At 48.0% G+C, this 13,488-nt stretch overlaps 1 protein-coding gene and 1 long non-coding RNA gene across 6 annotated transcripts in view; one reads left to right on the top strand and one right to left on the bottom strand.

Annotated features, from left to right (window-relative positions):
• GRAMD1A (GRAM domain containing 1A) overlaps positions 1 to 13,488 on the top strand; it is a 52,338-nt gene that overhangs the window by 22,925 nt on the left and 15,925 nt on the right. For 4 of the 5 annotated variants that reach the window (XM_081868921.1, XM_081868920.1, XM_081868922.1 and 1 more), the window contains 8 exons: positions 3,482 to 3,566; positions 6,171 to 6,274; positions 6,385 to 6,480; positions 8,800 to 8,880; positions 9,171 to 9,286; positions 10,019 to 10,172; positions 12,284 to 12,479; positions 13,173 to 13,316. In XM_081868921.1, coding sequence (XP_081725047.1) covers positions 3,482 to 3,566; positions 6,171 to 6,274; positions 6,385 to 6,480; positions 8,800 to 8,880; positions 9,171 to 9,286; positions 10,019 to 10,172; positions 12,284 to 12,479; positions 13,173 to 13,316 — 976 coding nt within the window. Of the gene's footprint in view, positions 1 to 1,380; positions 2,128 to 3,481; positions 3,567 to 6,170; positions 6,275 to 6,384; positions 6,481 to 8,799; positions 8,881 to 9,170; positions 9,287 to 10,018; positions 10,173 to 12,283; positions 12,480 to 13,172; positions 13,317 to 13,488 lie in introns of those variants that run through there. The other variant, XM_081868923.1, reaches the window with a different exon arrangement.
• LOC309346268 lies at positions 3,579 to 10,927 on the bottom strand. The gene is made up of 3 exons (XR_014158546.1): positions 10,226 to 10,927; positions 8,740 to 8,901; positions 3,579 to 4,432 (listed from the first exon to the last, which is right to left on the bottom strand). It is a non-coding gene; the product is annotated as an uncharacterized lncRNA (long non-coding RNA).

Raw genomic sequence — 13,488 nt, 5'->3', positions numbered from 1 at the left:
TAGGCAGAGAGGTTGCTGTGACTGGCTCAAAATTCACCCTGTGGCCCTTCATGGCTGAGTGGGGTTTCGAACCTGAGGGAGGGAGAGGATAGCCTGGAACCTAAAAGGCAGTGTAGGAAATAAATCAGTGCTTTAAACTGGGAGTCTATTTATATTCCCAAGCCATGTTTTAATCACGATGAGCACTTTTTTATAGACCGCAGGCATGGGAATAATCTGAGTATGTAAACAAACAAATGCTCCTTGCAGTTGGAAACCTAGCACAGTAGGGAAGATGACTGGCTTAGAACCTTCCTGTCTCATTGATATGGTAGATTTCTAGCTGTGGCATATTCTTCCCCCACTCAAATGTAGGGACATTAAAATGTGAGGTGTGCAAATGTACCCCTGCCTGCAGTGGTACAGCCCACTCCCCATTCTGCTCCATGAGCAGATCTGGCTAGTCTCATTGAATGAAATGCACAAGCATTTGAGGGGTGGCAAAGGGGAGGGGCAGTGCTTTTTTCTGGGGTGGGGGACGCATACCCCTAAACATGTTGTGAATCTAAGTTTGGCCTCATTGAGGGGCAGTATTTCAATAAGTAGGAAAATGAGAGTTCCCCTAAACAATTTTTTAAAGAAAAAAAGCACTGGGGAGGGGCATGGCTGGTGGTGGGGAACAAGGTTTAGCTAGACAAGACTGCAAGATGGGGCAATCTTATCTCTTATTCCTCCTTCCCCCAATCTTATAGGTAAGTTGCTTCTGCCCTGTAATTTTATCTATCTATCTATCTATCTATCTATCTATCTATCTATCTATCTATCTATCTATCCCTTTCTGCTTTGGCAGCAAGCGTAGAACAAAGAGCAGCGGATGTGGAGGGCATGGCCAGGGAATCACAGGATCCTAGAGTTGGAAGGGATCCTGCGGGTCATCTAGTCTAACCCCCTGCAATGCAGGAATATGCCGCTGCCCCATACGCGGATCGAACCCGTTTTGCCATTGCCGCTGCCGAGTTTCGTACCTAATCTTTTAATCGACGTCTTATTTTTTTCTTATCACTCTTCCTACTTCTTTGGGTAAGCTGCCCTGGGAACCTTTCTAGGGGGCGAGATAAAAAAAAAAAAAATCCTTCGAGCGAAGAAGGCAGGCTCAGCCTCGGAATCTTGTTTTCAGTACCAAAGCGACGGGAATCTAGTAATACATAGGGAAAGACCAAGACGGTGTCTCTGCGCACGTGCAGAGCGTGAACCCCTCGCCGCCGAGTTTTATCTCTCCGCGTGTTTTGCAATGGCTTCCGGAAGAGGAATTCTTCAGAAGTGAAGCGGTGCGCCGGGGTTGAGGCGGGCCGGCGGAGGTCGCCTCCCCTTCGCCGGGGGGCAGAGTCCCCCACGTGGGCAGGAGATGGTTAACTGCAGCCTGACACCCAGCCCCCTTTTGTTTCCTGTAAGTGACACCCAGGCACCCGTAGCCAATGGCTGGGCGGTGTAACAGGAGCTGCGGAGCTGTCCCTGGGGGAGGCCTCTCCGCGTCTTCGATGGGCTCCAGAAACTTTCCTCCGCCGCCCTCCTTTCACTCTCCCCAGCTCCTCTGCGCCCCCACTTTTACTTCCTCCCCGGCCCTTCTGCATATCCTCCCCTTCGGGATCCGACCCCTGCGAAAAAGGAAGCGCGCCCCGACCTCCTCCCGAGCACTGTCCATGACCCTCGGGGCGCCTGCGAGAACCCCACCCCCCTTGCCCCAGCCTGCTCCCTCCCTCTCTCCGATCTTCCTCTTTTGTGCTTCTGCTGTTTTAACCCCATCCTTCCGCTGACACTTTGCCAGCCGCGCTCCCCGCTCCCCCCCCCATTCCACTGTCAGCCCCGTTCTTGACCCATCCACCCCTGCTTTCTGTGCTGATGATATCGCACCAATCCTGCACCTTGCCTTCTTGCTGGCGCGCTGCCCTTTCTCCACCCCGCGCTGCAACCTGTCCATTCTTGTGCCAGTGCGTTTGCTGAATTTTCTGAATCTAGCGCTGCTGCTGTCTTCCTTTGCGTGCGCCCACCCCCCCACCCCCCCACCCTGCAACCCACGCTGATGCTGCTTGGAAACCTCCTTCGCCGGCTCCCCTTGCTCCCTGGGTTAAGACGCTCCCTCTGGACAGAGTAAGTGAGATGCCTCGCTCTTCCTACTTCTCTTGACTTTTGCTTAGCACCCCACCACCTCCCTCCTTCCTCGGTTCTGCTTCTTTACCTCCAGGGTGTGTGTAGTCGAACTGCTACACCACACTGGGTCTATGTACACAGCTTAAAACGCAGCCTGGTCTTGCCTTGCTCTTCTCTCTTCCTTCTACTACATCAACCCCTAAACAGCTTGACTTGGCTGCAGTGCATTGCGTTTCCTTTCTGAAGCTCTTCTGTAAGCTCTGGGGCCCTTTGTCCATCCCCTGAGGTTATCAGTTGCCACCCCCACCCAGACCCTCCACTCCAACCAGCAGGTCTCTGCAGCCTCAGATAGCAAGGCTGTGTACACACTCCTGTTTACTCTGCATCTAGTGTACTCCCACCCCAGGTTTGGGAAGTGGTATGTGCATGAGGTTAGCCACAAGCCTTATCTATCCACCCCCCTTGTTTCTTACGAAATACTGCATTTTGATCCATTCACCCCCTCCCCCAAACCAGCTTTGATCCAAACTGAGGAAAATAATGGCCTCCGCTGTGTTTTAAGCCGCTAATTACACAGCCCCAGTGTGGTTTAGTAGTTAGAGTGCTGGACTTGAAATAGAGGAAAGAGCCAGGTTGAAATCCTCACTCAGCTGTGAGCCACAGGCGGGTGGCCTTGAGCCATCTAACCTCACAACGTAACCTACCTCACAGGGTTCTTAGAATAAAATGGGGAGGCCTGTGTATACTGTTTGTAGCTCCTTGTAGGAAGAGTGGCATTCTTTTTTTAAAGTGGTGATGGTGGTGGTGGTTATAATACCCCGCCCATCTAGCTGGGTTTCCCCAGCCACTCTGGGCAGCTTAAAGCACACATTTAAAACCAGTAAAATGTCAAATATTAAAAACTTCCTCATACAGGGCTTCATCCAGATGTCTTCTAAAAGTTATGTAGTTCTTTATCTCCTTGACATCTGATGGGAGGGCATTCCACAGGGCGGGCGCCACCACCGAGAAGACCCTGTGCCTGGTTCCCTGTAACCTCACTTCTCGCAGTGAGGGAACTCCCAGAAGGCCCTCGGAGCTGGACCTCAGTGAATGATGGGGGTGGAGATGTTCCTTTGTGTATACTGGGCCGAGGCCGTTGATGGGAAAATAAAAGTCATCCCAGTTGCTCTCTTATCCCATGCCATAGGATGGCCCTGCTAAACCAATAGCTCCTGCCTCCAGCTCCCTGCATGGTGCTGGAAGTGGGCATAAATAGTTTTCTTCTGAGCTGGGTGCCTCTTGGGCCGAGGGTCCCGTGGGAGGGACAGGAAGGGAACGCTTCCATCCTGAAGGGCCTGGTTGTCTTTGGCAGATGCTGAGCCCCACGTACAAGCAGCGCAACGAGGATTTTCGCAGGATCTTCAAGGGACTGCCTGAAACGGAGCGTCTTCTTGTAGGTGAGAGACAGGAAGAGAAGGGCGGTGCAGGGAGGCTATGCCAAACGGTGGGATCCAAAGTAGGTGGTGAATGAGGTGTATCAGCAGGCCTACATGTGATGGTTGATAGTGTGGAGCTGGGGTGGGGAGCCTGTGGTGGCCCTCCAGGTGTTGTTTGACTCCAACTCCCATCAGTCCCCATGGGGCCAAGGAAGATGGAAGGACAGCAACTTCTTGAGGGCTTCCACAAACTCTATCTTTGCTGCAGTAGATGATAGAGGAGATCAGAGTTGGTGACAGCCACAGCATGCATTTAAAGCACATGACAGTCCCCAGTACCCTTAACAAACAGCAGTTCCCAGGCTTCTCTGGGGGGAAGCAACATGCTTTAAATGCATGATGAGACCAAAGACTTATTTGAGAACTGGTTTGATGCTTCTCTGTGCAGAGTTACGATTTCTGGAGAATTTGAAATCACAGGGAAGGCAAAATCCATTTGTCCCATTGTGTGCAAGGGAGGGGAGATAAATGGTTTTGTTGTTGTTGTTTTTAAGTGCAAATTGAAATATCTTTCTCCCTTGCAATATTATTACCTGACTGGCATTTTTAAAAGATTGTGCAAAGATTGTGCGCTTCACTTCTCTTGGCCCAGAACCAGGGTGCAAACTTAAGCATCCCTGACATAATGCACATTCAAAGGCAGTTAGTCTCTGAAGGCTCTAGCCTTTGGCTGTGTGAGAGAGATCATTTTGTAGAACGTGTTCTTTTCTAATTTCGTATTTGTCATGATTAGGATGCAAAAGAGGTTTCCTTGCAGTTTCGTGCATTTTAGGTTCTCTTGTCTTTCCTGTCCATCCTTTAAGTTCTCCTGGCTGAGGATTCCACTCCTGTCAAATGTATAAAGGAATTATAGTTGGAATTTAGATTAGCCCCTACCCTCCCTGTCTGTAAGTATAGATCCAATTGGCCCCGTTCACAGGTTGGAAGAGAAATTCATTGTGACACCCCCGCTTTATTCACAGCCTGATCTCTCCTACATATCTTTTTTCTGCACTAGCAGGCTTGCTGATTCCTATTTCTGGACACCTCATAAATTGCCTCTTTGTGCCAATCAGCACAAAAAAGCTTACAAATGAGCTGAGTGCCAGTTTAATAGTCTAGAGTAGACTTGCTCCCCAAGACACCGGAGAACTGTAGTTTGATGAAGATGCTGGGAGTTGTGTGTGTGTGTTTAAATGCAACCCTTAGCCTAATTTCATGTGGGTATCAAGAAAGGGGGAAATGGGGAAAAGGAGAGAGGCAGGGAAAACGGGATCTCTCTCTCTCTCTATCTCTCTCTCTCTCTCTCTCTCTCTCTCTCACACACACACACACACACACACTCGAAGGGAGGTGGCATAAGGAAAGGGAAAGGGGAGTGATGGAGAGAACGAGAAAGGGGTTGCAGAAGGAGAAAAGGGGTGTCCCACCCAGTTTTTGCTCTAGTCGTCCTAACCACTGCCAGCACATGGCTCCCAGCACATTACCCCTGAGGAAATGTGGCCCTTGGCAGAAAGAAAGTTCCCCACTCCTAGGTTAGAGAGTCCTTCACAAAACTGTTGTCCTTTATCCACAGAACAATGGAACAACTATTAAATCAGTTAAAGCCTCTGGTTTTGAAGTGTCCTGTTTAGTCACCTGCAACCATTCTGATGTCCTGTCTCTAGAATAAGTGCTCTAAAGGACTGACTGCTCCCGTATCAACCTGCCAGTAAATGGAGGTCACCTGCCCATGCGCTCCTCTGGGTGCGCCAACATCAGATGTGAGGCAGGGGAGTGACCACAGAGAGGGTGTTTCTGGCTGCTGAGCCTCACATGGGGAGCTCCCTTTGAAATGAGGCGATGCCTTCTTTGTTATTGTTTAGGCACCAGTTTTTTTTTCTTCACCTAGACTTTTTAGAGACGTGGGCTGTTTTTAACCAAGCTTTGCATCTGCTTTGTTACTGCAGCTTTAGTCACTGTGTCGCTGTGTTTTTATGTGATTGCAACCTACCCCAAAAGAAAACAGTAAGGCTGAGCAATATATTTTGGAAAATGAAAAGAAAACAGAGCAGCAAAAGATGAGTGGCAGCGTAAACTGCCGGGATACGTGGAATTAGCTGGTATGACTGACATAATAAGAAACTGAGATGATAAAAGGTTCAAGGAGGATTGGCCATTAGACTATATGAAAACCCATGATAGCAAGATAATTAACCTATCAGGGTGAGAATAACTCAGTTACATCATGAGATAAGGAGAGGGAGAGAGAGAAAACTGAGAAGAACAAGAAGACGTGGATAGGTGGGGAATAGATAGGAAACCATGGAAAGAGGGTGAGGGAAGTGTATGAAAAGATGTACTTTTATTATTATTTCTTTTTGAATGTAACAGTTTATGTATTAATGCTGAATTGTAACAGAAAAGCAAATAAAAAATTAAAAACAGAGCAGCCTTGGGTCAGTGCCCAGCAGCTGTGGCCTTCATCCCCCTTATCAACAGGATTGGTCTCCCCACAAGCCTGCTGCTGCTCCCCCAACCCCCCCCCCGACTCTGCCTTGAACCCAAACACTTGCTTTCAGCAGCTGACGTCTCCCCTCTCCTCAGATTACTCCTGTGCGCTACAGCGTGACATCTTGCTTCAAGGGCGCCTTTACCTATCGGAGAACTGGATCTGCTTCTACAGCAACATCTTCCGATGGGAGACCACGGTGAGTGCCTTGGTGAGGTAGCCTGGGGAGAGATGGGTCGGGTACATAGGAGCCCCTTTGCCTTCCCCCCTGCTGCCGCTGATCCCTGTTGTGTCGCTTGTCCGCAACAGATCTCCATCCAGCTGAAGGAGGTGAAATGCATCAGGAAGGAGAAGACGGCCAAGCTGATCCCCAACGCGATTCAGATCTGCACAGAGACCGAGAAGGTGAGCCGGGTGGGTGTGGGTGTGCTTTGGGCTGACTCCCGTGTTATGCACATTCCAGATTTGGACTGGGGAACCTGTGGCTCTCCAGGTGCCTAGAACATAAAAGGAGGCACCTGCTGGAACAGGCCAAAGATCTTTCGGGGCTCCAACAGTGGCCAACGGGAAAGGACCAAGGGCCAATTCTGGTGAAGCAGCTGGGATTCTTGCAAATAATTCTAGGCTAGGTAGGCCTTGGTGTGATCGATCTGGGCATTTCTAGTGATCTTTAGACAAAGGGCGGTGTAGACATTTAGCAGACAATAATAATTTCTAAAATTCTTAAGCCAAAAATGCAGTTCTCTAAGATCACCGAATACAGATTTCTTGGGTTGCAGCTGTTTGTAGATCTTCAGCGTACGTTCTTGCTTTGTAAACGTTATGACACGCTGTTATATTATTTATTTAAATAGTCACAAGCCACACTTTCACCAAAATACAGTAAGACGGTATACGGCATGCAAAACTGAAATAAGACCTCCATCTCCACACGCGCACCCTGCAGGTCAACTTTGACCGGTGGGCGGAGCCACCTACCTGTCAGTTGCTCGGCATCACCATGACATCAGATGGTAAACATTGTGGTAGCGCCATCTACCTGTCAGTGTTTGCCCATGGGGGTGTTTGCTGGCCAGCCAATCCAATAATATTTCCCACCTGCTATTTCTGAAGATGCCAGGGACCTTCTGTATCCAAAGCTTGCACTTTCCCACTGAGCTGTGTTCCCACCTGGTAAGGTGGAAGGCAGCTCACCCCTGTGCCAGCTGATATTCTGCTCCCTGTGTGATAGTTGCAGCTTGCTTTGCACAGTTCCGGTCATGGTGCCCTTCCCAACATTACTGAGTTTCCAATGGCCATTTTGAAGCTGTGCATGAGTGCACATGTGCATGAGGAAAACCTGGTTTCTGGAGCTGTGAAGGGGAGCTGTTAGGAAGTGCCCTGCCCTCGGCTTCCTCTTCCTCCTCCTCCTCCTCTGACCTGTCTCCCTAAGGTCTTGGACTTTTGTTCTCAGTGTGAATCTCATGCCAGTGGATATGATCCTAATCATATCTGTGTGCTCCGCTTCCTGCTAACCTTTGTGCCCCAGCAAACATAGAAGCGCAAGGGCACAGGACGTGAGAGATGAGCCTTGTTGCCTCCTCCTGTTCAAAACAAGCTCACAGCCCTAGGCCTCGCCTCCAGCCCACAGTTGTGGTTTGCACCCTGACCCAACAGTTCCCGTCCTCCTCACCCCACCCTTCAGCTAAAGTTTTATCAGTGTCTGGACAGGCTGTGCTCCGCAGAGATTAATCTCTGCAGAGTGTGCAGCCTTTTATTTTCCTAGACATCTCCTATGTCCCAGCTTCTGATACGTTATCTCAGCTAGAGGGGCAATGCCCCGCGAAAGCAAAAGGGAAAAGAACATCGGGTGACTCTCGGGTGTGCCTCTGGAACAGTTCATGTGAGCTAGTTGCCTCTTAATAGCATTTAATTGCTTTTGTTGTACTTAACAGTAGAATCATAGAATCGTAGAGCTGGAAGGGACCCCCAAGATCATCTGGTTCAACCCCCTGCAATGCAGGAATCTCTACTAAAGCATTACTGACAGATAGTCATTCAACCTCTGCTTAAAAACCTCCAAGGCGGGAGAGTCCACCACCTTCTGCAGGAAGTCTCATTCATTTCATGTGCTCTGTGGATTTCAGGATTCTAACTGACCTTATCAACTGTTGGTAGACAGCTATCAGGATGTAGTCATTGCAGGCAATTAGTCCAGAGCACGTGTGGCTAGTAAAAGGGTGAACTTTGATAATGACATTGAGATGAGACAAAGACATGAGCTGGCTGGCCAGATCCTGGGATCCCCGATCCCTGGTGGGCCATTTTGGCAGGTGAATGGACCCCCATAACCTGTCTGATCAAATGGTATCACGTCGACTCATTTCCCACCCACCCCTATGTCTCATGGCAAGCAGTATTGCAAAGGATAATCCAAGCAAAGCAAAACTTTGAGGTTGATAGGTGATGATACCAACACTTGCTTTCTGCACTTTTATCAGCACCCCCCCCCCCATACCGGGTTCCCCATGTTGTTGGGCTCCCAGCAGTGCCAGCCAGCATGGTCAGTGCCCACAGATGATGAGAGTTGGTGCCCAACAACATCTGAACGACTGCAGGTTCCTCAGCCCTGCTGTGCAACGACAGCATGCACACAACTTGTAGGTAGAAGCTATGAATATTCACCTTGATCCCACTGATCTTGGGGCATTGATCTCAGGCTCTCTCTTCACTTGCCGTTCCCAGCATTTCTTCACCTCATTCGGGGCCCGTGACCGCTGCTTCATGCTGATCTTCCGCCTCTGGCAGAATACGCTCCTGGATAAGGTAAGAACGGACCCATTGCTCCTGCAGAAACAACCTTCAGATCTTGTCATTTATTTTTTATTTTTTCTTGTATGTCCCTGTCTCTGTGTGAGTGAAGCCTCTGCCCAGTTTCTGAAAATAGGAACCAGATGTTTAATGTTGGGTTCTAGACTGTATTGGGGGTGGTGGTATGTGTTGCATGTATCTGTGTCAGGACTAAACAGATAAGCCTGGACTGATTTTCCCCTGTTCATCCAAGCGCTTCAACTGCAGTGCTTTTTCTCTTTTCTAATGCTGTGCTCTCCTCCCAGACGTTGTCCCCTCAAGAGCTCTGGCACATTGTCCACCAATGCTATGGCTCTGAACTCGGCCTCACCAGTGAGGATGATGATTACGTCTCTCCCATCGATGAGATCAATGGTTTGGGGTGAGTGTGCACTGCCCTGCAGACACCATAAAGCGTCCCCACCCTGACTGCAGTGCAATGACAAGGATGCCAGGGGAGATAGGATAAAATACAAGGTTACATTCTACTGAGTCAGGCTAATGGGTGCACCTAGCCCAGTGCTGGCTGCACAGATTGGCAGCACCTCTTCAGAGTCTCAGGCGAGGATCCTTCTCCTAGTTCTGCTTGCTCCAAGCCTCTTACCTGGGCGTGCTTGTGCAGCAGTTTTGTCTCATCCCCCTTCCAAGAGGCCCTACCAAATTTGAATCAAGGTGTGGTCCGAGCGTTGCCCACATTCTCACTTGTAAGAGAAAGTCTCTTCCCTCTCTCCCAAGATAATGTGTGCGCAAGAGAAAGAGAGCATTCACACACCATTAATGTAGAGGCCATTAATGTGGCCCTCCAGGCTTTGCTGGACTGCAACTCCCTTCAGTAGAATATGCTGCAGTCTGTGTTTGTGTGTGGTGTTCCCAACAGTTCCTCCAGTTTGCAAATGTGCCCATAGGCCCCAAAAAAGTTGGCAAACCCAGGCTCAGGAATGCTGAGTCAGCCCCACCCAGTGGCTGAAGTTGCCACTAAGTTGATTGTGGATATGGGTGGGGGCCCTTGTGCATTCTGACTCCTTTTTTTAGGCCAGCCTTTTTCGTCCAGGGCTTCTTTTTGAACCCTCCCTCCTCCTTGTCTCTACATTTCCCTGGCTCTTCTTTCCAACAGAAGCCCGAAAGAGACTGGGGATGTCATTGACCTGAGCGACTTGACTTCCCGCTGCAGCACGGACCTCAAGCTGGACACCAGCCCCCTCCTTGACAAAAGGGACGCCAGTCAGAGCATCAACTCGCTGGCCAGCAGTAGTGACGGGACCACCTCGGTGAGGATGGCGGGGTTCGGATATGGGGGCCATTTGAACGTCTCTTCTTGTACCTTTTTGCCAAAATCTGCCTCTCTGTGTTTCCCACCCATTGGTCTCTGGAGCAGCAGAGAACATTCTGGAATCTTCCCCCAGAATGCTCTGCAACATGCAAGGGTTCTGCTGTAGCCCAAGCAACAAAGGAATGGTTCCTTGAGGAAGCTTGAAATACACGTAAAGGTGTAGGAAGAGGCAATGGAGGACCATGAAAAGTTTCCTCACTAATTAAAATAAAACATGTCCAGGAAATGAGTACAAATTAAATCAGATCAAGGGATTTTATCTCACGTAATAAAACCATTCCTTCCCTGCTTGCTGCCAAAACAGATAAATGTTTCAAGATCTGGAGTATTTTTAGAAGTCCAGTTCTTTGAGATTGCTTTTTTCACAGCCAAAAAGACTCTCTCTCTGTATCTGTAATTGTTGTTTAGTCAAGCCCTACAGAGCTGGGAAATGTCCAAGAATAGCATCCAGAGGGAGCCCTCAAAACGAAGTTGACATACCTAAACACTTCCTGCTAAAATAGTTTTATGATTTTACTTCCCGATAATGTAAGACGTTTCAGGAAAATGACAGGCTTTTGAACTACTTCAGAACACATTCCCTCCCCTTAAAAGGAAACTGAGCTAGAGATCTTGTCTCAAGAATGGCCAACACTCTGGCTAACTACAGTTCCTGGGATTCTTTAGCATGAAGCTGTGAGGCTAAGATTGGTTTATGACTGATGTGCTAGTAGTTTAGATATGCTCTGAGCCTGTAAGAAAATATGCTACCTAAAGTTTCGTAGCTTTGTTAATAACAAACGGCATAAGGAACTTTGTGGCACCTTAAAGACAACAGATTTATTGTGTCATGGGCTAGAGTCCATTTTATCAGGTGCCACAATAAAACTTGTTAGCAGTCATGATAAATATTAAAAAAAACAACAGAAAGAGAAAAATGATTGTCAGGATTCCACAGGAGATACATGAGTTTTATTAGAGGTAGGGAAGCGGAATGGTTATGAAATTGTTACTGCTCAATGCAGCTGCTCAAGATTTAAGCTACCCAGCCATGCCCTTTTCCAAGGTACTCCATTCCATTTCCACTCCTTGGTTTTCCGTTTTCACACTCTCCAGCATCAGTCGCTGTGCTGCAGCACTGAGCAAGCTCATTCCTCTTTTAGCTGTGTCCCCCAACCCCTGATATCTCTGCATGGATTTTGAATTTTGGGTACATAAGAATGGATAGGTTCCCAAAGAGCATGCTTGCTGTTAGTATGTAGGTTAGTATGTTCCATGATCTGCATTTAATTTGCAGCTGTACAAAAATTTAGCTGTACTACATTCCAATTCATTTTTTTTTTAAATAAATTTTTATTTGTTTTCCAAACACATAATTAAAAACAAACAATAAACAAACTAAAAACATACAAACATATAAACATGTATAATTCCGTTATCTTGTTTTCATACACCTTATTTCTCCGACTTCCCCGTACCTCCCTTTTACTGCATCCTTATGTTTTACATTTCTTTAGCAACTCTCAATAATTAATTATTTAATTCACTTTCATTACAATCCTTTTTCTTTAACTTATTAGTTACAGCTGCAATTCTCTATTTCTTATTCCCTGACATCTAGCACTCCTCAATTTTACAATAATTTTTAAGATATATCTTGAATTTCTTCCAGTCTTCTTCCACTGTCTCTTTCCCCTGGTCACGAATTCTGCCGGTCATCTCTGCCAGTCCCATATATTCAATCACCTTCGTCTGCCATTCTTCCAGAGTAGGTAGTTCTTGTGTCTTCCAATACTTTCCGAGAAGAATTCTTGCTGCTGTAGTCGCATACATAAACTACATTCCAATTCATGCCATCCAGACTTCTATTGCATGCAAGCTGTCAAAATACCATCAGGCATCAGCTGCTGTCCCTCCACCCCCCCGCCAGATGTCAGATGCTGATGCTCAATGCCAAATACGCAGCCAGTATTCCCATGTCTGGAAAACATTTGGAGAATTTTTTGCCCACTCAAAAAAGAGCAAACTCCTCAAGTGTGTCACTAACTGTGCCCATCCACTTCCTTCCAGCTGGCAGAGGACCCAGATGAGAACACTGACAGCCAAGTGGATGCCTCTTCCAGCCACACAGTGACCTCAGCAACAGAACCTCCCAGGGACGATTTGCCACAAGGGCCGCCAATGTCCCCCCTGGAGGGGGACCCACTCCCCAGCGAGGAGCTCCCCACGGACATGAGCAATTCTTCCTCCTCAACGCAAGATGAAGGTGAGAGCATCCTCCCCCCCCCACTCTCTGTTAAATGGGGTGGGTGGGTGTGAATTGTCGTATACAGATAATATGAAAATTTGTGTTATGGGCCCCGTGCCCTGACTCTTCTAAGTACCTAGCGGTGCCCCTGCTGCACTTGAAGCAGGCAGAGGGCCTTCTCAGTAGTGGTGGAATGCCCTTCCATCTGATGTCAAGGAAATAAACAACTATCTTGAGTTTCAGAAGACATTTGTTTTAGGAAGTTTTTAATGTTTGATTTTTTAATCACTTTATTATTATTATTAATAATAATAATAATACAATGGAACCTCGGGTTTCACACGTGATCTGTGCGGGAGGCATGTTTGCAACCTGCAGCGTTCGCAACCTGCAGCGCTGCGTCTGTGCATGCATGTGACGTGATTCTGCACTTCTGCGCATGTGCAAAGCGCGATTTAGCACTTCTGCGCATACGCAAGCACCAAAACCCAGAAGTAACCCATTCCGGTACTTCCGGGTTTGGCGCATCTGTAACCTGAAAAGGCGCAACCCGCAGCGATCGCAACCCGAGGTATGAGTGTATTCTGTTGGGAGCTGCCTAGAGTGGCTGGGGAAACCCAGCCAGATGGGTGGGGTATAAATAAAAAATTATTATTATTATTATTATTATTATTATTATTATTATTAAACTCTTTTCTCCTCCTCCTCAAGCCGAGGTGGACGCTTTCTTTTCGGACCTGCCGGGGCGGTTGCTCATCAACACCGTTTATCATGTTGGAGCCGAAAGGCTGCAGCAGATGCTCTTCAGCGACTCCCAGTTCATACACGGCTTCTTGGACCAGCGCAAGTTCACAGGTAAGGAGGACATGGGGACACCTCCAAAGCTACATCCTCCCTTGTTGTTCAGGAGCAGGGTTTGGGAGGATGTTTTAAGCTGTAAAACAAAGGATGCTGCCAATTTCTGTCATTCTGCATTGCTTAAACCCAAATCCATTTTGCAACACTGTCTTTTCGCCCCGATCCCAAT

This window comes from Podarcis erhardii (genome assembly GCF_964252035.2).
Source record: "Podarcis erhardii genome assembly, chromosome: 7".
Taxonomy (NCBI): Eukaryota; Metazoa; Chordata; class Lepidosauria; order Squamata; family Lacertidae; genus Podarcis; species Podarcis erhardii.
This window is presented reverse-complemented; position numbering and strand designations above follow the sequence as displayed.